This window comes from Rhinatrema bivittatum, chromosome 17 (assembly GCF_901001135.1).
Source record: "Rhinatrema bivittatum chromosome 17, aRhiBiv1.1, whole genome shotgun sequence".
In the NCBI taxonomy this organism is placed as follows: Eukaryota; Metazoa; Chordata; class Amphibia; order Gymnophiona; family Rhinatrematidae; genus Rhinatrema; species Rhinatrema bivittatum.
Window position 1 is genome coordinate 50,779,710 of NC_042631.1, and position 23,401 is coordinate 50,803,110.

The 23,401-nt window shown below is 44.3% G+C and overlaps 1 protein-coding gene across 1 annotated transcript in view; it reads right to left on the reverse strand.

Moving 5' to 3' along the window:
* LRRC56 (leucine rich repeat containing 56) overlaps nucleotides 1-23,401 on the reverse strand; it is a 435,597-nt gene that overhangs the window by 60,164 nt on the left and 352,032 nt on the right. Inside the window, exon 12 of the mRNA XM_029582256.1 lies at nucleotides 13,294-14,069. Coding sequence (XP_029438116.1) covers nucleotides 13,294-14,069 — 776 coding nt within the window. The remainder of the gene's footprint in view (nucleotides 1-13,293; nucleotides 14,070-23,401) is intronic.

Consider the following 23,401-nt stretch of genomic DNA (forward strand, 5'->3'; position numbering starts at 1 on the left):
GAAGGGATGGGCTCCACCTTAACCAAAGTGGAACCATGCTGCTGGTACTAGCTTTTAAAAAGGAGACAGCACAGCTTTTAATAGGGATGTGCATTCATTTTCGACATATTGTGAATCCGCAACGTATATGCCATATGCGTTGTATTCGTGGGGGTTCCAAAACGTATGGCGAACCCCCACGAATAGGCCCCCCACCCTCCTGATGCCCCCAAGACTTGCCAAAAATACCTGGTGGTCCAGCGAGGTTCCTGGAGCAACTTCCTGCACTCGGGCTGTCGGCTGCCGGTATTCAAAATGGCGCCAATAGCCCCCGTGACATAGTAAGGGCAAAGGCTATCGGCGCCATTTTGAATACCAGCAGCCGAAGATCCGCGTGCAGGAGATCGCTCTAGGACCCCCGCTGGACCACCAGGGACTTTTGGCAAGTCTTGGTGGTGGGGGGGTCAGGAGTCCTTGGTGGTCCAGCGGGGGTCCTGGAGTGATCTCCTGCACTCTGGTTGTCGGCTGCCAGTATTCAAAACGGCGCCGATAGCCTTTGCCCTTACTATGTCACAGGAGCTATCGGCGCCGTTCTGAATACTGGCAGCCGACAGCCCGAGTGCAGGAGATCGCTCCAGGAACCCCGCTGGACCACCAGGTACTTTTGGCAAGTCTTGAGGGAAGGGGTTTGTAGATAAATAACTTTAAAGGGTTGGGATGGGGTTTTTTGGGGGGAACGAATGTATTTTTGACATATGAACGGATCGGGGGCCCCCGAGAACGGATGCAATGGATTTGGGCCCCTACGAATCTGAATCCCGAATGGGACAAATCCGTCCCTGCTGCACATCCCTAGCTTTTAAACTACATGGTGGGGGAAAGCTGACAGTTGCTCAGGAGTGCATGGCTCAGATGTATCTTTGAAGGATACTAACAGAACAGAGAAATTAGGGCATCCCAATAGAAAGATTGCAATAAATGCTAAAGTGGACATGCCTTTACGAGCAGATACCAAATTACCGCTGTCAACTGATAAGCAGGTTTTTAAAGCAAACAAAAAACATACTTTGAAATGTCTCTATACAAATGCTAGAAATCTAAAAAATAAAATGGGAGAGTTAAGAGTATTTAGTACTGCATATATGTGTGTATAAGTTGATATAAATGTCTTCTCAGAGATCTGGCAGAAGCAGCATAACCAATTTGATTCCAGGGTACAAATTATATAGAAATGATAGCATGGATCAAATTGGAGGGGTGACACTATATATTAAAGAGGGCACTGACAGGAGACCACGTGACCCGATGAGCCGGTAAGCTGCGTGCAGACCGTGCTCCCAGCTTCCCTGCTACTTCGCAGCGATTTGGGCTCACAAAAACCAGAACAAAGTGGCGTCCCCAGCAGATCAGGAGACACAGAAGAAAATTGACGCATTTTTCCGGGCTGACGAGACCACCATGACGGCGAAACCGCAACGCAGGGACAAACTTTCCTGCCGGCAGAGTGAAACCAAGATGGCCGCGGGCCCCCCGAGCCCCGGTGTGACGGGAGACAAATCCGATATTGTGGGAGATGTCACTCTAGCAGTTGTTCAAGCCCTGGAACCACGCTTTAGTGAACTGGCTCATAAAATCAGTCTGGGCAATGAAACCTTGCAAGAAATCAAGCAGCAGGTAGCAGATACGCAGCAGCGCATAGCAGACGTGGAATCGGAAACCCAGCATCTTTTACAAAACCATGGGACCTTGAAAAAACAACTCACTGATCTCGAGGACAAGGTTGAAGACCTGGAGAACAGGTCCCGCAGGAACAACTTGAGGTTTGTGGGGTTCCCTGAGTCGGTGGCAGACAGGGAGCTGGCTCATATATTGGAAACATGGCTGCCTGCAGCATTGGGTCTCCCAGAAATGGAGGGCAAGGCAGTAGTTGAAAGAGCACACCGGTTAGGGATAAAAAAAACCAGACGCCACAAAACCCAGGGTCTCTATAGCCCGTTTTCTGAATTTTCAGCATAAGACTGCTCTATTACAAGCATATCGCAAGTGTGATACCTTGCTTTATGAGAACCATAAAATTATGCTTTTTCAGGACTATTCTGCAGCTGTGTCTGCAAAACGCAAGGAATTCTCCCCAATTTGTGCTGATTTGTTCAAAAGGAAGCTAAGATTTAATCTACAATATCCTGCCCGGCTTCGGATGGAATACAGTGGAACCTGGCACAACTTTGATTCGGTGGAGAAGGCGAAGCAGTTTTTAGCTGAGAAGGTGGACTCTAGGTGATCCCCCTTCCCAGAGGGGCTTGTTGTTTTTCATTATTGTAGCTGGTGTTGGTCTTTTTACTGGCTCTTTATTACACCGACAAGTGCTGTAATGCCCCTAAAGCCTTATTAATATTAGCCTGTAAAGTTTACTGTTTGTACAGGTATAATGTTGGCGGGGGAGGTGGAACAGGTGGTCTCTTTCCTCCCTTTAATGGAGGACGTTAGTGTTGGTTGGGGTACAATGAGGGGGGGAGGGGAGGGATTGTTACTACTATGCACTATGTTTTTAATCAGGATACATGATCTAGATAGTTCTGAGAATGGTTGCACACTAACTGTATGCTACAGTATGTGGAGACTTTTTTTGTTATAGGTCTGCCCCTAGGCTGGGAGGGGTGGATCCCAAAGATCGAGGCTTCTCTTACTCAAGGAAAATGCTCTTTCCCTACTGATTATGGCTGAGCAACTTCACTGCATTTCTTGGAATGTGGCAGGTCTTGGCTCTCCAATCAAAAGGGCTAAAGTTTTACAATCTTTAAGGAGGCATAAGGCAAACATTGCTTTTATACAAGAAACACACTTAACGGCCCATGAAAGTCAGAAGTTAGGCAGGGACTGGGTGTCACAAGTGTATTATTCTCCAGCTGTGAAGAGGAAAGGGGGGGGGGGGGGGGGCGCAATCCTCATCGGGAAAAATGCAGTGTTTGAGGAAGCGAGCTCCTTCTCAGACATAGAGGGTAGATGTGTCTTGGTGACGGGGAAATTGTTTGGTACAGTAGTCACGCTATGCAGTGTCTATGGCCCCAATACATATCAACATGATTTTTTTGTTAGTTTGATTCAGTTTTTAGCGCTTCACCAAAAAGGATTGTTGTTTGTCGCTAGGGACTTTAACCAGGTGATGGATGTCAGTCCAGATAGAACAGGGACGGGGACAGGGCATAGACAGGGATGTAACAAGGGTCTGCCGTATTTATGTCAGCAAATGCAACTTGTTGACCTGTGGAGAATTCTCCACCCGGAACTGCGTAATTACACTCATATAGCCAGAGCACACCTTTCTATGGCTAGACTGGACTATATTTTTGTTTCCACTCCCTGCTTTAATGTGCTAGAAACGGCTGAGATAGGACCGGAGGAGTGCTCTGATCATGCCATGATCTGGGTAAATGTGAAATTAGGAGGCCCCAGGTCGAATCAAACACGTTGGCGATTTCCTGCTCATTTGTCGGACGACGTGGGGGTTTCGCACCTATCTGAGGGACAAGTGGAACGAATACGCGCATCACAACTCCCTACATGTAGATCAACCAGCCCTATTTTGGGAGGCGGGGAAGGCGGCTATGCGAGGAGAGATCATAGCATGTGTCATCCGGCAATGGAAATTAGCCAATCAGCAGATTTTAGACCTGGGTCGAGAGGTCACTAAAGCAAAAAGGCAACTAATAGTTCACCCCTCGATGCAAACTAAGAGTAATTACAGAGACCTTTTATGCACTTTAAATTGCTACATCCATCAACGTATGCAGAAGGATCTCCTGTATTACTCTCATAATTTATATAGATATGGTAACAAAATGGGAAAACTGTTAGCAAATCAAGTAAAAGCTCAAAGGGGAACGGCGTTTATCCCGGCTTTGAAAGATACAGGCGGCACACATCACTCTTCTGGTGCACAAATTTGTGCCATATTTCGGAAATTTTATGAAAGCCTATATGCGAATGATCTCTCTCCACAGGCCTCTCTTGCAGAGTCCAATTTCTTTCAGAATTTGGTCATACCTAAATTAAATGAGGTCCAATTACAACAGTTAAATGCCTCCATTACAAAACAGGAAAAATGGGAGAACATTGGAGCGAGTAAGTCTCATAAAGCACCTGGACCCGATGGGCTTAATGCTGATTTTTATAAATTATTGAAACTGGAGGTGGGGGACCCTTTACAACTTTATTTTTCAACCGTACCAAAAGAGGGGCTATCTAACGAAGCCACAATGGCATATATAACCGTTCTCCCCAAAGGCGGCAAAGACCCACTATTACCCTGCTTCATACCGTCCTATATCTTTATTGAATTATGTCGTCAAATTGTTCGCCAGGATTGTGGCCAATAGAATAAACAAAGTGTTGCCAACTCTAATCTCGGACAGTCAGGTGGGCTTTGTGAAAGGGAGGAAAGCTAGTAAACATCTGCTTAGCCTTTGGTTAGCTATGACCCATTGTAAGGCTCAGCGTATTCCAGCTTTAGCTGTGGGTTTTGACGCCGAAAAGGCTTTTGGATGGGTGGCTTGGGATTATTTATTTTCTATTTTACACCACTTTGGCTTTCAAGGCACTGTACTAGACAGCATAGCTGCGCTGTATAGACATCCCCAGTCTATGATAGTTGCTAATGGAATAATGTCTGCCCCGTTTGCGCTCCACAGGGGGGTATGTCAGGGTTGCCCATTGTCACCTTTACTTTATATCTTATCCTTAGACCCCTTGTTGTGAGTTATTAATGAAGACCCGGCTGTAACGGGGCTGCAAGTGGGAAAAATCCATTTTAAAACAGCTGCATTTGCAGACGATGTCTTAATTTTTTTTATTAACCCAACTGTTTCTCTACCCAGAGTTCTGGAATTGCAAGCCCAATTCGGACTTTTCTCGGGGTTGAAAATTAACAGAGAGAAATCCGAAGCAATTGATGTCCTGGGTTCAGTTAAAGCACTCTGGCCTGGAGATTTCCCGTTACGATGGGTTACCTCCGAGATGAAATATCTGGGTATTCGAATTCCGGTTGATGTTAATAATTTACATAAGAACATAAGAAAATGCCATACTGGGTCAGACCAAGGGTCCATCAAGCCCAGCATCCTGTTTCCAACAGTGGCCAATCCAGGCCATAAGAACCTGGCAAGTACCCAAAAGCTAACTCTATTAGAACCTGGCAAGTACCCAAAAACTAACTCTATTTGTACAATATTAACATTTTACCTTTGCTTGCAAAGACAAAACAAAAAATTGTCTGAATGGATGACATTGCCCTTGTCTCTCTCTGGAAGGATTCAACTATTCAAAATGATTGAATTGCCCAAATGGCCATATGTTATGCACATGTTACCACTTTGGATTCGGAAACCTCACATCACAGACTTACATGCGGCGCTTCGCCGTTTCATCTAGAGAAACAAGAAGGCAAGGCTCGGTTTGACAACGCTTATGCACACCGCTCCGGAGGGGGGCCTAGCATGTCCGAACATTCATCTGTACAATATGGCCAGCTTGCTTTGTCACCTTCGGGACTGGCTAAGAGATATGAGTATCTTTATACAAAAAGACCTACTCCAGGACTGGTGTAAGCCTATTGCTATTGGTAATCTTCTTATAGCCCCTAGATCAGCTCTGCCGTTACATCTGCGGACCTTCCCGTATATCACAGCCTGTCGGACGGTATGGAAACGATTATGCATGCAACTTAATGTCCCATGGAGGACGCTACATTTTGCGACGATTCAAGGATTGCCCCTTTTTTCCCCCAAGTTGGGATAATTCGATGTTCCTCCAATGGACTAATCTGGGCCTTACGCATATCGAGCAATTAATAGACCTGACTACGCGGAGGCTGTGCTCCTTCACGGACTTACAGGTTCAATATGAGATCCCACGAACTAGTTTTTTTGCTTATCTACAAATTCGGCACTACCTCGCTACGTGGGAGGGGACGCCTGAGACACAGGTCACTGTGGATAAACTGGAAGCTTTTTTTTCCCTCCTCTTCGCAACACACGTCATGTTCCTTAATCTTCCTATTGATCCGACCGGATCAATTATCTAACCGCCACCTGTGCTAAAGATATACGTCAGCTTTCTTCACGACAAATGATAAGTTGCTTCCAGCGGATTGCTCGATGTACAGAAAATGTACAGCTGCGAGAAGTGCAGTATAAAACACTACACAGGATCTATGTTGCTCCTTTACAGGCTTTTCAATGGAAGATGGCCCCCTCCTCATCATGTCTCAAGTGTGGGGTTGAAAATGTGACGCTTCGTCACAATTTTTGGGACTGTACCGTTATTCATCAGTTCTGGACAAAAATCTTGGGATACATGGGCCGCCTTTTGCATTGTAACATTCCACAAATCCCGCTACTGTGCCTTACACATCTGTTTGAGAGCTCGACCTTTAGAGTGTACTCTCCGGCTTCCTGTAGCCTTTTAGGCAAAGGCTTTCTCTTAGCTAAACAGACAATACTGTCTCAATGGCTGGCAAAAGACCCACCGACATTTACCCACTGGCGCCTAAAACTTCATCAAATGGTAGTCTATGAGCAGCTCTCAGCAAAAACGGCCTCTTCGCCCAAGAAACAAGACCAATTTCTTGACATCTGGACTCCGTACCTTATGACTCTCAACCATCAGGCGAGAAGCAAAATATTGGACTTTAACACAGACACATGTGACAACATTTTGTTGAATCATTTTTTTTTTTTTGTTGAATCAGCCCTATCCTCCTGGCAAAAGATTACAGAAGCAGTCGCAAACAAATGGTGCCCAATAGTCTCCAAATCAATCAACCCTACAAAAAAGGGAAATCAACCCTGGTTCAGCACCGAACTTAAACAGATGAAACAGAACCTACGCCATAAAGAAAATAGATGGCGCAAAACTCCCAATTCATCTACCCTCTCAGCATACAAGGGATTCTTACATCACTACAGGACCGCCATTCTACAGAAAAAAAAGGAATACTATGCTAACAAAATACACCATTTCCAGTATGATGCATAAGCCCTATTCTCATACCAGACGAACAAGCTCTTTCCAAAGCAAATGAGCTCGCTGCATTCTTTCAACAGAAGATCTTAAATACCCTCGCCCTCCTTCCTCCAATTACAACACCTATCAAGTTAGGCGAGAATCCCAATTCTCTTACTCGACCTAAATTTGACAGATTCTAATCAATCTCCACTAAAGAGATTGAATCCCTTCTAAAAAGCCAGAAACCATCTAGCCATCCGGCTGATAATATCCCATCGAGACTCCTGCTGCTCATCCCAAACACGATCTCAGGACCTCTGACCAGCATCATAAACAGCCTTCTAACTCAAGGAAGCTACCCAGACAACCTAAAAACCACCTCACTCAAGCCCCTCCTCAAGAAACACAATTTAGACCCAAATGTACCAGCTAATTTCAGACCCATTTCTAACCTCCCATTTCTTGCCAAACTAACGGAGAAACTGGTAAACTCCCAGCTTTCTGAATACCTAGAAGACCACAGATCCTATACCCATCGCAACATGGTTTCTGCAAATCACGCAACACGTAAACCCTCCTCATTTCACTTACAGACCATATAATCATGGGGTTAGACAAAGGACACTCCTTTTTACTAGTTCTGTTAGACATCTCGGCGGCATTCGACACCGTCAACCATACCATCCTGCTGGATCGCCTAGCAGATATCAGCATCTCCGGATCTGCCCACAACTGGTTCAAGTCCTTCCTCAGCAATAGGACTTTTAAAGTCAAAATTAACAATAGTCACCCTTAACAAAATCAACCCTTGGTGTACCACAAGGATCCTCCTTATCTCCAACCCTCTTTAACATATACCTCCTCCCCCTCTGCCAACTGTTAACAGACCTAAACCTAATTCATTATCTGTACGCAGATGACGTGCAGATTCTAATCCCCATAACTGAATCAATCTCAAAAGCGCTCACCCATTGGAATAAATGCCTTCTATCCATCACTAACCTACTCAACAGCTTAAACTTGGTACTCAACGCCTCAAAGACAGAACTTCTCCACATCTCCTCAAACGAAAACAATATCTCCCCTCCATCACCACTCCATTCTCTCATTGCCTGTAAGCAGGTTAGAGACCTTGGGGCAATTCTAGACAATCGATTAAACCTAAAGAAAATGGTCAATACAACCTCCAAAGACTGCTTCTACAGACTTCAGGTTCTAAAACGACTGAAACCACTCTTATTCTTCCACGACTTCAGGACAGTTCTCCAAGCGCTTCTATTCGCCAAAATAGACTACTGTAGTGCCCTTTTCCTCGGCCTCCCCAAATCCACGACCAAACCACTGCAGATGATACAAAATGCGGCAGCGAGATTGTTGACCAGTACAAGCCGCGGCGAACACATCTCACCCATCCTCAAGAACTTACATTGGCTACCAGTGAATTTCAGGATTCTATACAAATCAATCACCTTAATCCACAAAACCATCCATCATCAACTTCAACTCGACCTGGAAATCCCATTCAAACTCCACTCCTCTAACAGACCTACTAGAGATATTCACAAAGGCACTCTGAAATATCCCCCCACTAAAGCCTCACGCCTCTCTACGACCAAAGACAGAGCTTTTTCGATAGCAGGCCCATCTATCTGGAATAGCATCCCATCAAATCTCAGATTAGAGCCATGCCTTTTAACTTTCAGAAAAAGACTTAAAACCTGGCTCTTTCACCAAGCCTTTGCCGATCCACCAGTCTTTCACTAGTTGTCCTTCAATCTAACCCAGCCTGGCATTTATACTCATGAACAATGGACTCTGAAACTTCTAGATTAAACTTCCAGGTTAAAGCACCTTTTAAGCTTTAACCTGTACGCTCTTTGGTAATACGTTGTAATACGTTATAATTTCTTCCTGCCTTATCTTCCTTCCAGCTTGTTGCAAGCTTCCAAGTTCTCCTCCCCTGTTGATTGTAACTTTGACTTATTCCTACCTATTGTTATCTTCGTTCACTTGAATTGTTACTCCAGTTATACCCCTTGTTAAATGTAAACCGATCAGATATGGTTATTTAATATGAAGGTCGGTATATAAAACTGTTAAATAAATAAATAAATAACATTTTTGGACGGTTATTTCTGGGGGCTTATTGCTGTACGTCTCATTCCCGCTGCAAGAAACAACTGCCAAGCTATAATTCCAATTGGTTCGCCTCAACAGCCATGGGACTGCTGGAGATTGTTCTCCTGGCTATGACTTTTTTCTTTTTCTTTTCTTCGGAATTTGCATAGTGGAGAATTATGTGCATTGTGGAGAATTATTATAATAATAATCATAATAACAATAAGGGACTAAGGGGTGGGGGAGTTAGGATATAGTGTTCCTATGGATGTAGCTCTGTTCTAGACCGGATCTGTTGTGACCTTGCTTATTAACTTGTTCGTTGTCTTTAATGGTTGTTATATTGAAATTTGTATAAAGCAAAATTGCTTACCTTGTAATAGGTGTTATCCCAGGACAGCAGGATGTAGTCCTCACATATGGGTGACGTCATCTACGGAGCCCTTAAGCGGGAAAACTTCTGGCAAGTTTCTAGAAGCTTTTAACTGGCTGCCTGAGGCTACTGAGCATGCCCGGCATGCCATGATATTCCCTGCCACAGGGGTCTCACTCCAGTCTTGTATGTAGCAATAAGCGTTAGCCAAAAATTATATAAATAAAGTCTGATGCCCAACTCCTCGGGGTGGCGGGTGGGTTTCGTGAGGACTACATCCTGCTGTCCTGGGATAACACCTATTACAAGGTAAGCAATTTTGCTTTATCCCAGGACAAGCAGGATGCTAGTCCTGGGATAAAGCTAGAGGCTGAGTCATTGTCCATGCAGTTAGCAGTTATGCATGTTTGAGGAAATGATGCAGCCGAAGATCACAGTAGGCTGGATGTAGAGGGAGTTGGGATTAAACTGGAAACAAGTTCTTTAAGACAGATTGTCCATAGGCTGAATCCTGTCGTCCTTCCTTGTCCAAACAGTAATGAGCTGCAAAGGTGTGAAGGGAACTCCATGTTGCTGCTTTACAAATGTCAATGATTGGTACTGAACGAAAATGTGCTACTGAGGTTGACATTGCTCGTACTGAATGTGCCTTTACTCGCCCTTGGAGAGGAAGGCCTGCTTTTGTATAGCAAAATTGTATGCAGTCTGCTAACCAATTGGATAGAGTATGCTTTCCCACTGCTTTACCTGGCTTATTTGGGTCATAAGAGACAAAAAGCTGATTGGATTTTCTGAGGGACGTAGTGCGATTCAAATAGTAGGACAATGCACGTTTACAGTCCAAAGTGTGCAAAGCTCTTTCGCCTTGATGAGAGTGAGGCTTTGGAAAGAATGTGGGTAGAACTATAGTTTGATTTAAGTGGAATTCCGTAACTACCTTAGGAAGGAATTTTGGATGTGTTCGGAGAACCACTCTGTCATGGAGAAACTTTGTATAAGGTTCATATGTGACAAGTGCTTGTAATTCACTAACCCTCCTAGCTGAGGTAATGGCTATGAGGAAAATAGTTTTCCATGTGAGAAATTTAAGTTCACAGGTATCTATGGGTTCAAAGGGAGAACGCATTAAACCTGTTAAGACCAGATTTAGGTCCCATTGTGTAGCTGGGGGCCGAATTGGAGGTTTAAGTTGAGTTAGACCTCTCATGAATCTACTGACGAGAGGTTGTGTGGAGATAGGTGCATCTCCTATCTTGTTGTGATAAGCTGAGATTGCACTCAAATGTACTCTGATTGACGATGTCTGAAGACCAGAGTCTGAGAGATAGTACAGATAATCTAGAAGAGTAGTTGTGGGGCAAGTGAAAGGATCTGTATTGTTTTGCTTGCACCAGGAAGTAAATCGTTTCCATTTGAAAGAATAATTCTTTCTTGTGGAAGGTTTGCGGGAAGCTATAAGCACTTGAGAAACATTAGTTGAGAGATTAAGAGGTTGCAAGATCAAGCTTTCAACATCCATGCTGTCAAGGATAGGGATTGAAGGTTGGGATGGCGCAACCGGCCTTGATCCAGAGTGATGAGAGTGGGAGCCACTCCCAGGCGTATTGGATCCTTGATTGACAGGTCTAGCAGTGTGGGAAACCATACTTGTCGAGGCCAATATGGGGCTATGAGAATCATGGACCCCTTGTCCTGCTGTAGCTTCACCAGCGTCTTGGTAATAAGCGGTATTGGAGGATACGCATATAGTAGGCCTGAGTTCCAAGGGCGAGCAAAGGCGTCCTTGGCTGGTTGGTTCTTCTGTTTGTGCAGAGAACAGAAGTTGTCCACTTTGTGGTTCAGATGCGACGCAAAGAGGTCTGTTGTTGGTTGTCCCCAACGTTGGAATATTTTGGTCGCAATAGAGGGATTTAGAGACCATTCGTGTGGTTGGAACTGGCGACTGAGTCGGTCTGCTAGTACATTTTGAATCCCTGCTAGATAAGTGGCCTGTAGGAACATTGATTGGTTCAAGGCCCAGTCCCAAATTTGCGCCGCTTCCTGACAAAGGAGATACGAGCCCGTACCTCCCTGTTTGTTGATGTACCACATGGCTACAGTATTGTCTGTCTGGATTAGCACAGTCTTGTGTGAAAGGCAGTCCTTGAACGCATGCAGCGCATAACGTATAGCTCGAAGTTCCAGAAAATTGATTTGATAAGTGGCTTCGAGTTTTGTCCAAGTTCCTTGCGTTTGGAAAGAGTTCACATGAGCTCCCCATCCCAATGTGGATGCATCTGTAGTTAATGTTATCTGAGGGATTGGTTTTTGGAAGGGTAGGCCCTTGCGCAAATTGTCCTTGAGTATCCACCATTGTAGCGACGAGCGTAGTTGGTGGGTTACTTGGATGCGAGAGTGAAGTGGTTGAATGGCTTGGATCCATTGTGAGCGAAGAGTCCATTGGGTTAGTCGCATGGCAAGTCTTGCCATCGGAGTAACATGAACCGTTGAAGCCATGTGGCCTAGTAAGATGAGAAACTGATGAGCTGTCACTTGTGGTTGTATGGACATGGAGTACGCCAACCGGGACAGTGTTTGAGCACGATCTTCTGGAAGAAAAGCCTGTGCAAGGTTTGTGTCTAATTCTGCTCCTATGTATTGTAGCAGATGAGACGGGTGGAGGTGGGATTTTTGATAGTTTATGAGAAAACCCAGTCTGTGAAGTAACTGTATTGTGTAACGTAGAGAAGTTAGTGCTCCTTGGTGTGACTGGCTTTTTATCAGCCAATCGTCTAGGTAAGGGAAGACATGAACACCTTGTTTGTGCAAATGTCCTGCTATTACTGCTAGGCATTTGGTGAATACTCTGGGAGCTGAGGCGAGGCCGAATGGTAGGACTCTGTATTGAAAATGCTGGTGTCCCACCTTGAATCTTAGGTACTTGTGATGAGGTGGGAATATAGGTATGTGAGTATAAGCATCTTGGAGATCCAGAGAACAAAGCCAATCCCCCCTTTGTATGAGAGGAAGCATGGTGCCTAATGATACCATTCTGAATTTTTCTTTCTTTAGAAATTTGTTGAGATTTCTGAGATCTAGAATGGGACGAAGTCCTCCGGTTTTCTTTGGAATGAGGAAATATCGGGAATAGAATCCTCTTCCCTTCTGTGAGTGTGGTACGTGTTCCACAGCTTTTGCTTTCAGAAGAGTAGATAATTCCATTTGTAATTGAGGATTGTGTTCGAGATAGGAGTTTTGTGGTGGAAACTCCTGCGGGGGAGCTGTGAAGTCCAGGTGGTAACCCTGATGAACTATGGATAAGACCCATTGATCTGTGGTGATGCTTTCCCATTCGTTGTAAAATTGGGAAATCCTTCCCCCTACTGGTAAATCTGGAAAGGGGTTTGGTTGGCTCTGTTCTCCGGGACTGCTTTCAAAAACCAGAGGTGGAAGCTGTTTGGGGCGGAGGCTGCGGCCTTGCAGCTCTCTGCTGTCTTTGCTGAGGCCGTTGAGGCCTTGTAGAGCGTGGTCTAGAGGTCTGAGGGTAATATCTCCTCGGCCTGTAGAAAGGCCGTCTGGTGTATCTATGCGGCGGCCTGCGGGCAGGGTGAGTTGTAGGATCGTGGGACAAAGTGGAGAGCTGCTTTAACGTTTCAGAGTGCTCTCTAAGCTGTGTTACGGCATCTTGCACCTTTGTTCCGAACAAGTTGTCACCTTGGCAAGGCAAGTCCACTAGTTTATCCTGGACTTCTGGACGTAAGTCCGAAGCCTTCAACCAGGCCCATCTTCGTGCACTGATGCCTGATGCTGCAGTTCTGGAAGAAGTCTCAAACGCATCATACGCCGCTCGCACCTCATGTTTGCCCGCATCCAGACCCTTCTGCACAATCTGTTGTGCTGCCTCTTGCTGTTGTTGAGGTAGAGATGGGAGAAATTCCTCAATCTGCTTCCACAGATTTCTTTGATGCTGCGTCATATACAGCTGGTACGCAGCAATCTTAGAATTCAGCATCGCTCCCTGGTAAATCTTCCGTCCCATAAGGTCTAGGAATCGGTTATCTTTCCCTGGAGGGATAGAGGCGTGCGTTCTAGACCTGCGTGACTTCTTTTGCGCAGATTCCACAACTAATGAGGTGTGTGGCAGTTGTGGCTTCTCGAACCCTGGGGCTGCTTGGACTAAATACGTAGAGTCCACTCTACGATTTACTCCAGGTGTTGTACACGGGTGCTCCCAAATCCTTTGTTGAAGTTGCAGCAGCACTTCATGTACTGGGATAGCCAGGTTATGTTTTGGGGGATCTACAAATTGTAGTATCTCCAGTGTCTGCTGTCTTTCATCCTTCTCCGCTTGGAGCTGAAAAGGGATGGATTCTGACATCTCTTGGATGAAGGAAGCAAAGGATAAATCCTCAGGAGGGGATTGTTTCTTGGCCTGAGGCGGAGTACCTTCTGATAAAAAATCCTCTGAAGAATGCTCCGATTGTGTATCTGACCATGTATCTGTTGGGGGCTGGTATGAATGATGGTCCAGCCTTTTAGATGGTGATATCCCAGATGGTCCTTGTAAAGGATCTTGGGTGTCCAGCGCACCATCACTGGCATCACTTTCCTCCTCAGGCTGTGAAGGCAAGGAAGCTAAAAGATCCTGATATCTTTTTGTAAGCATTGCATGCAGTCTTCTCTCAGAAGAAACTTCTGGAGCCTGCAGGGATGTGTGCTTAGACTTTCCTGATGCCTTTTTCCCCTGCCCTGGAGCTCTGGACGGAACTAGGGTGTAATGTGGTGTTATTTGTGCAGCAGTAGGAAGTGCTGTAGTTAGAAAAGAGAACATGGAAATGGGAATCAATGAGGAGATAGGCCTGGAAGCCATTGTGGACATCGAGGTTTGTAAAATAGTCTATTCCATCGATGGCTCTGACAGCTGTATCGACGATGAAGCTGTAGAAATCATTGGATCAGCCGGTATCGCTGAAGAGCAGCAGGCCGCCTCCATCAGCATAGAGAGCGCTGTTAGCGGAGACGCTGCAGTCATCCTCGGCATCGAGATTGACGATGGCAACGGCATCGAAATCGATGATGGCACCGGCATCGATATCGAGGAGGGCATCGACTCGATAGTCGGCATCGATTGAATTATCGGCATCGGCCCGATGGCCGGCATCGACTGAGTAGTCGGCATCGACCCGGAGGTCGGCATCGACCCTAGGGCCGGCATCGGCGATGTCGCCGGCATGCTTTCTTTAAGGGCATCAGTGACAATTTTCTTAATCAAAGCGGTTAAGTCTATCACGGAAGTCGATGGTATCGATTCCTCTGTAGGCGTTACGGAGGTCGATGACAATTTCCGCTGTTTAGATACCGGTTCCTCCGGCGGTGGCAATGGAGGAATTGAATGATGTCTACGGTGCTTATGCTTTGTACGAATCTCAGACACGGATTTTGACGATGCCACGGATGGTGTTGGTGATGAAGCGTCCCCCGAACCTTCTGGGATTCTCGTCTTTAGAAGTATCTTCTTCGATAAGCCTACCGGTGAAGATTTAGTCGATGACGAAGGCGACGGCGATGCCCGGATTTGAAAAATCTGAGCCATTTTTTCATGGCGAAGTTTCCTACCTTTCACCGTCATTTCTTGACACTGGGCACAAGAGGCGATGTCATGGTGTCCACCCAAACAGCGCACGCACTCGACGTGCGGGTCCGTGATCGACATAGTCCGGTTGCAGGCCGGACATTTTTTGAATCCGGATGTTTTCTCCGTCGACATCCATCGATGATTTCGGATTCCTTTTTATCGAAAAAGAGTATGATGTTTGTCACCAGCCGGTGACAAACCGAGCGAGACCCGTAAAGGGTAAAAAGTTGAAATTTAAAGTTTGTCGTTGTGAGGTAACTCACGGGGCTCCTGTAAACCACGATGCAGCTAGCAGCGCGGAAAAAAGAAGACTGGAGTGAGACCCCTGTGGCAGGGAATATCATGGCATGCCGGGCATGCTCAGTAGCCTCAGGCAGCCAGTTAAAAGCTTCTAGAAACTTGCCAGAAGTTTTCCCGCTTAAGGGCTCCGTAGATGACGTCACCCATATGTGAGGACTAGCATCCTGCTTGTCCTGGGATAAATAAAGATATTAAAAAAAAAAAGGGGGCACTGAGTGAATCAGGATAAAGTTCTTTAAAAAACAAAATGCAATGTTGAATCTTTACGGATAGAAATTCCAGATAAGTTAAAAATAGTAGTGGGGGTGTATCACGGTCTACCTGGCCAGAATGAAGAGTCAGATAATGAAATGCTAAAATAAATTAGGGAAGCTAACAATCAGCAAAAAAGTACTAATGGGTGATTTCAATTATCATAGTATTGACTGGGTGAAATGTTACATTATGACATGCTAGAGAAGTAAAGTTCCTAGATTTATTTATTTATTTTTGATTTTTTTTTTTTATATACCAATGTTCCTGTATACAATACATATCGCACCAGTTTACATGGAACTGAACAGTCGCCTCAGGGGCGAGATACATTGGAACAGGTTGACAAAGAACTTTTATGGAGACAATCATAAACAGGATTAACTGCAACAAGATACAAACTCTGAAACATATGTACAATGGTCATATAGATGAAATAAATGACTGCTTTATACTGCTGGTATAAGAACAAACAAGAGGGGAAACTATTTTAGACCTAGTCCTAAGTGGAACACAGGATTTGGTGCAAGAGCTAACAGTGTTGGAGCCACTTGGCAATAGTGATCAAGCATGATCAAATTTGACTTAACTCTAGAGAGGACACTAAAGAAATCTACTGCAATAGTGTTTAACTTTCAAAAGGGTGACTATGATAAAATGAGGAAAATGGTTAGGAAAAAACAGAAAGGAGCAGCCTCAAAGGTTAAGAGTTTACATCAGGTATGAACCTTATTTAAAAATACCATCTTGGAATCCCAGACCAGATGTATTCCATGCACTAAAAAAGGAGGAAGGAAGAATAAATGATTACTGGCATGGTTAAAAGGTGAGGTGAGGTTATAATAGCTAAAGAATGTATTTCAAGAATTGGAAAAGGGATCCAAATGAAGAGAACAGGAAACAGCATAAACAATGGCAAGTTAAATGTAAAGGATTGATAAGGAAGTCAAAGGGAATTTGAAACTAAGCTTGTCATGGAAGCAAAAAACACACTAAAACTTTTTAAGGTACATTTGAAGAAAACAGCCTGTGAGGTAATCAGTTGGACCATTAGATGATTGAGGGGTAAGAGGTATGACAAGGCCCTAGCAGAGTGATTAAATTAATTCTTTTCTTCGGTTTTCATTGAGGAAGATGCAAGAGATATACCCATGCCAGAAATGATAGTCAAAGGTGATGATTCAGAGGAACTGAAACAAATCTCAGTGAACCTGACAAACTAAAGAGTGGTAAATCATCTGGACCATTTCTGACTGCTGAAAGAACTGAAAATGAAATTGCAGACCTGATACTGGTAATTTGTAAATTTTCATTAAAACAATCTATGGTACTTGAAGACTGGAGGGTTGCCAATATAACACTAATATTTAAAAAGAGATTCAGGGGTGATCCAGGAAACCACAGACCAGTGAGTCTGAATCTGAGCCAGGCAAAATGATAGAATGAACAAAATTACTCAATATATAGACAGGCATAGTTTAATGAGACAAAGCTAACATGGATGTAAGCAACGGAAGTCTTATCTCACCAATCTGTTACACATTTTTGAGGACATAAACAAACATGAATAAAGGTGAGCCCATTGATATAGATATGAATTTTAAAAGCCTGGCACATGCCAAAATAGTGATATATGCTCACAAGTGGGCTCGCGAGCACCCAAATTTTAAAAGCCACCAGATGCGCATGTATCTCCTGCTGTACATACATCTCAAAGGTTTTCAAAAACCGGCAGGGTGTGGGCATTTTGGGGAGTGGCCAAAAGATGTGTGCATAAATATTTACATGCTTCTGCTATGGAGAAGTTGTAAGTTTAAAAATAAAAATAAAACCATTTCTCAGGAACCCAACACCGCGGGGCGGCAGTCGGGTTTCGTGAGGATTAACATCCTGCTGTCCTGTGAGAACACCTGTTACAGGTAAGCAACATTTGCTTTCTCACAGGACAAGCAGGATGGTAGTCCTCACATATGGGTGAGTACCGAGCTGAGGATGTCCGAGTATGCACCAAATGTACTCAGGCATGCAAGGCACTAGGCCTGGGATGAAATTTGGCCGAGAGCATCCTGAATCCCACCGGGCAGGCGGAAGGGTGTTGATAAGTCACGTTACCAAACCAGGGGAGTTTGGAGGACCTAGCTGTTCACTGGGCAAACTGGTAGATGAACTGGTGAAACTGGTAATGGTGTGGAAACACGTCCCTTTTAAATTCCCTGACTTTAGCGGCAGAAGTGGAATTTATGTGCATAGGTGCATGCCCATTTAAAATTGGGCACACATGTGTCAGTCAGGCTATTTTATAATATGCGTGCATATTCATGTGCAAGTTATAAAATGGACGTATATCTGGGTGTGTGCTGATGCACATGTGCCAAAGTGCACCTGCGCACCAGTCTGAAATTTACCATTTTAGTGTATTGTATGAATAGCCAGCACAAAACTACACCTAGTGGACTGCTAGCCAGCACATGTCAGCACACAGTGACGTAAACTCTGGGAAAACGAAACTTAGACAGGACTTATTCTCTGGAAGTCCCTGTAGGAGGGCACCTGTTCATAGTAACAGAGCACGTACACATGCTAAAATGTATTAATTGGCTATAAGATAATGGGTGGGCATTTGCAGACATCTGATGATTGGCTGAAAGTCACCCTTAAATTGCTGAACACGCACGTTACAACTTTGTACAGGTTTAGAGCTTACAGCCCTTGTCTTGTATGCTCCGCTGTCCCAAAGAAAAGATGCATTTCTTTTTATTATTAAACCTCTCACTTTTAAGACTCTTTAGAACTGGTTTTTATTGGGTCTATTCGCCAGGGGTTTATTGCCTTTTACAGTATCTAGATTTCCAGAAAGCATTTGACAAAGTCCCTCATGAGAGACTTCTTAGGAAATTAAAAAGTCATGGAATGGTGGGCGGTATCCTATTGTGGATTGGGAACTGTTTAAAAGACAAAAAAAAAAAAAAAGAGTAGGGCTAAATATTAAATTTTCTCAATGCAGTAAGTGAATAGTGAAGTGCCCCAGGTATCTGATCTGGGACCACTGCTTAATATATTTAAAATGACATGGAAATGGGAACGAGTGAGGTGATCAAACATTATGCACCATCCTACAGAAAGAAGATGTGATTCCATTTTTACTAGTGTGAGCTACAGGTCTCCATCTCAAGTAGAAGAACTGAACAGAGATCTGATTGAAGACATCTAAAAGGTGGGAAAGAAATGTTGCTCGCTAGAGATTTTAATCTACCAGATGTTGATTGGAGTGTCCCTTCTGCGAAATCTGCAAGAACATAAGAAATTGCCATGCTGGGTCAGACCACAGGTCCATCAAGCCCAGCATCCTGTTTCCAACAGAGGCCAAACCAGGCCACAAGAAACTGGCAATTACCCAAACAGAAGTAGAGAGATAAAGAGATAGTGGATGTCTTTCAAAGGGCACTGTTCAAACAAATGATAATGGAAGGGAGGTGTGATACTCAACCTAATGCTCACTAATGGGGATGTCTCTAACGTCCAGGTAGGTGCCCACCTGAGTACCAGTGATCATCAGACAGTATGATATGATATCAGGATAACAGAGGTCACACGAAGACCAGAGTTTTGAATTTCACAAATAAGGACTTGTGAAAATGGGATGAACCTGGAAGAAGAACTGGAAGACTGGGAGAAATGGGTGAGGCAGAACAGTGGGTCAAAATAAAGGAGCTATTACAAAGACAACAAATCTATGTGTTAGAAAAGTAAACAAAAGTAAGAGGAAAATTAAAATGATCTCGTTCTCAAAGAGGTGGCTGACAAAATAAAGGCAAAAAGAACAGCATTCAAGAAGTATAAAGGATCCCAAAAAGAGGAACACAGGGAAGAATATCTGATGAAGCTGAGTGAGAAAAAAGAAAGACATCAGGAAAGTGAAAAATCAAGCAGAAGAAAGGATTACAAAGAGGTAAAGCGAGGTGATAAACATTTTTCAGCTATATCAGAGAAAGAAGGAAGGCCAGAAGTATTAGAGGAAAACTGAAAAGTGATGAGGAGCAATGTGTGGAGAGAGACAAAGAAATGGTATAGCAAATGTTGCTTACCTGTAACAGGTGTTCTCACAGGACAGCAGGATGTTAGTCCTCACATATGTGTGACATCACAGGATGGAGCCCAATCACGGAACACTTCTATTAAAGTTTACAGAGCTTTGACTGGCCCCTACTGGGCATGCCCAGCATGGCACTAACCTTGCAGCCAGCAGGGGTCCCCCCTTCAGTCTTGTTAAAAAGCTACAGGTATGGGGAGCCTGCTGAGAGGAGAGAGAGAGAGGCCCCCAGCGTTCCTGGACCTTGTGCCGGCTTGAGAAACATCTACGCGAAGAGAGAACAGCTGAGCCCCGAGTGGGTGGCAGGACTGGTGACATCATCGGAACTAGACTGCCCATAAAATCGGCAGGAAAGCGGCGCCTAAGCCGCGCGCGGCTCTGCCGGCTTAGCCCAGAGAAGACCGGAAGTCTGGAGGAAGAAGTGGATGAGTCCAGGATTTGCTTTGGATATTGCTGGACTTTGCTGGTCTAGTCTAACCCATATTATGGGGAGGAAAAGAAAAGTTAAAAGTATCCCTATATCCCCTAAAACACCTAGGGGCCCGATGGATGACCATGTTTTTAGACTGGTCGAATCACCACTAGGGGATAGTTCAGGAGGGCAATTTTTAGCTTCCCTGAGCCCCGGCGTTGGACCATCACTCCCCCCCTCCCAGCCTATGGCAACACTACCAGATGGTTTCTTGCACCTAGAATCTGGCAGCCTACCTAAAGGAAATGACTGTGCAGATTCTTGTGATGTAAAGAAGAGTGATAATCTTTGTAATTCTGAAGGTGAATCAGAGGCCAGAGCTGGGGCCTAGTGATCCACCTGAAGATGTAACATTAAAAGACATTTGGAAAATGATGTAAAAAATGAATGAAAGTTTATCCCAAATGAATATGTCATTGTCAGCCACTGTGAATTCAAACAAATTGCAGATTGAGGAACAAAAAAAGGGTGTTTCCAATTTAAAGGAAGATTTGGTGAAGGTAACAACTAAAATGAAACTATTGGAAGATACTGAAACAATACATATAAGAGATAGTTTATCTATTCATAAAGAACTGGAAAAGTTAGAAAATATGATGAGGTATAAAAACCTACGTCTGACTAATTTTCCTCAGAGTAGGCTCTTATCCCCAATAGAAATGCTTAAAAAACATATGCGAGATATATTGCGGTATGGAGATAGAGATTTGCATTAATCTCTAAGATCTTTTATTTTCCCGATAAATTGGTAGAACAGAGAGAGGAAAAAGTTGAGACTTCAACTATTGGAGTTTCAACATTCCTCGAGGAGTCTATAGACATCATACGGAAAAGAGCTACCCTATTTGTTTCTCTCCAATTAGAGTCTGACAAAGATAGACTGTTTAGAGATTTTCTCAAACATAAGATCTTAATTTTTGCAGTCAGAGAATATTTATGTTTCCTGATGTCTCAAGAGCCACACAGACTAAGAGGAGGCATTTCCTCTCCTTGAAAGTTAAATTGCTAGCAATTGGGGCTAGTTTTTTCCTAAAGTATCCCTGTATTTGTTATGTAACCTATCAAGGAAATAAGTATAGTTTCTCAGACCCATTACATTTGGAGACATTTTTGCAGGATAAAAATAGAGGGTGGTAGTATAGATGGTTAAAAAGTAAAATAAATACTCTCTCTCCTCTCAATTATAATTATGATTTTTAGTTATATAAATATATGTTTTCTCCCCCAATATTGGTGATGTAACTGAGAATCAAGATATTGAGATTTGTTTACATTTGTTTCCTTTTTATGTTATTGTATCAATATTACTTATGTATATTTTTGTTTAAGATTTTTTGAATGAAAATTGAATAAAGAAATAATTTAAAAAAAAAAAAAAAAGCTAAAGGTACTAGTGCCAAAAATAAAATAAGAAAACGTTACGAACCCAACACCGCGGGGCGGCGGGCGGGTTTCGTGAGGACTAACATCCTGCTGTCCTGTGAGAACACCTGTTACAGGTAAGCAACACTTGCTTTCTCACAGGACAAGCAGGTTGGTAGTCCTCACATATGGGTGAGTACTGAGCTGAGGATGTCCGAACATACACCAAATGTACTCAGGCGTGCAAGGCACTAGGCCTGGGATGAAATTTGGCCGAGGGCATGCTGAAACCCCACCAGGCAGGCGGAAGTGTGTTGGTACGTCACGTTGTAAATAGGTTGCGAAGACAGACTGGCTGAAGATGGAATCTTGTTTTCTGGCTTTGTCCAAGCAATAGTGGGCTGTAAAAGTATGGAGAGAACTCCAGGTTGCAGCTCTGCAAATGTCAGGAAGCGGCACTGATCGTAGGTGTGCTACTGAAGTCGCCATGGCCCTTACAGATTTAACACGGTCTTTAAGTGGAATGCCCGCTTGCTGATAGCAAAAGGATATGAAGTCCGCCAACCAGGAGGAGAGAGTCTGCTTACCCACAGGCTGCCCCAATTTGATAGGATGGAAAGAGACAAACAATTGAGTGCTTTTTCTGTGGGCAGCTGTACGGTCTAGGTAGAACGCTAGAGCCCGTTTGCAGTCAAGGGTATGCAGAGCCTGCTCTCCTGGATTGGAATGGGGCCTGGGAAAAAAAGTAGGTAATATGATGGATTGATTGAGATGAAACTCCAAAACTACCTTAGATAAGAATTTAGGGTGAGTTGCGGAGTACTGCCCGGTCCTGCAGAAGTTTAGTGTAAGGCGAGTAGGTAACTAGAGCCTGTAATTCACTAACTCTGCGCGCGGAAGTGATTGCCAAAAGAAAAATCACTTTCCATGTGAGATATCGAAGTTCGCAGGATTGAAGAGGCTCGAATGGTGGTTTCATGAGCCAACCCAAAACTAGGTTTGAGGTGAAGCAAGCCCTTCAAAAAATGTGTAACAAGGGGTTGTACTGATATGGGAACATCTCTGATACCTTTGTGGAAGGCGGCACCGCACTGACATGCATCCTGATGGAGGAAGATTTTAGACCTGACTCTGACAAGTGCCAGAGATAGTCCAGAAACTTCGTGATTGGACAGGTAAAGGTATCAAGGGACTGAGAAGAGCACCATGACGTAAACCTAGTCCACTTGTAAGAATACGATTTTCTCGTGGAAGGCTTCCGTGAAGCAATGAGGACACGGGAAACTGGTTCAGAAAGGTTACATGGCTGAAGGATTAACCTTTCAACATCCAAGGCATCAAGTACAAGGCTTGAAGATTGGGGTGGCGGAGGCACCCGACGTTTTGAGTGATTAAAAGCGGGTCCTTTCCCAAGGGAATGTGCCTGCGAATGGAGAGATCCTGAATTATTAGAAACCACACTTGGTGTGGCCAGTGGGGTGCTATCAGGATCATGGTTCCCTTGTCCTGACGTAACTTCACGAGAGTCTTCGAGAGAAGTGGAAGTGGAGGGAATGCATATAGACCGGTTGCCCATGATAGGGAGAACGCGTCTCTTGGCTGATAGTGTTGGCTGCGAGTGAGAGAGCAGAAGTTGTCTACTTTGCGATTTTGAGGTGACGTAAAGAAGTCTATTTGAGGATAACCCCATTGGTGGAAGATCGAGTTCGCTACTGAGGGGTTGAGAGACCACTCATGCGGTTGAAAGGTGCGACTCAGCTTGTCTGCCAACACATTGTCCACTCCCGGCAAGTAGGTGGCCCTGAGGTACATAGAGTGGGAGAGGGCCTCCACCCATAT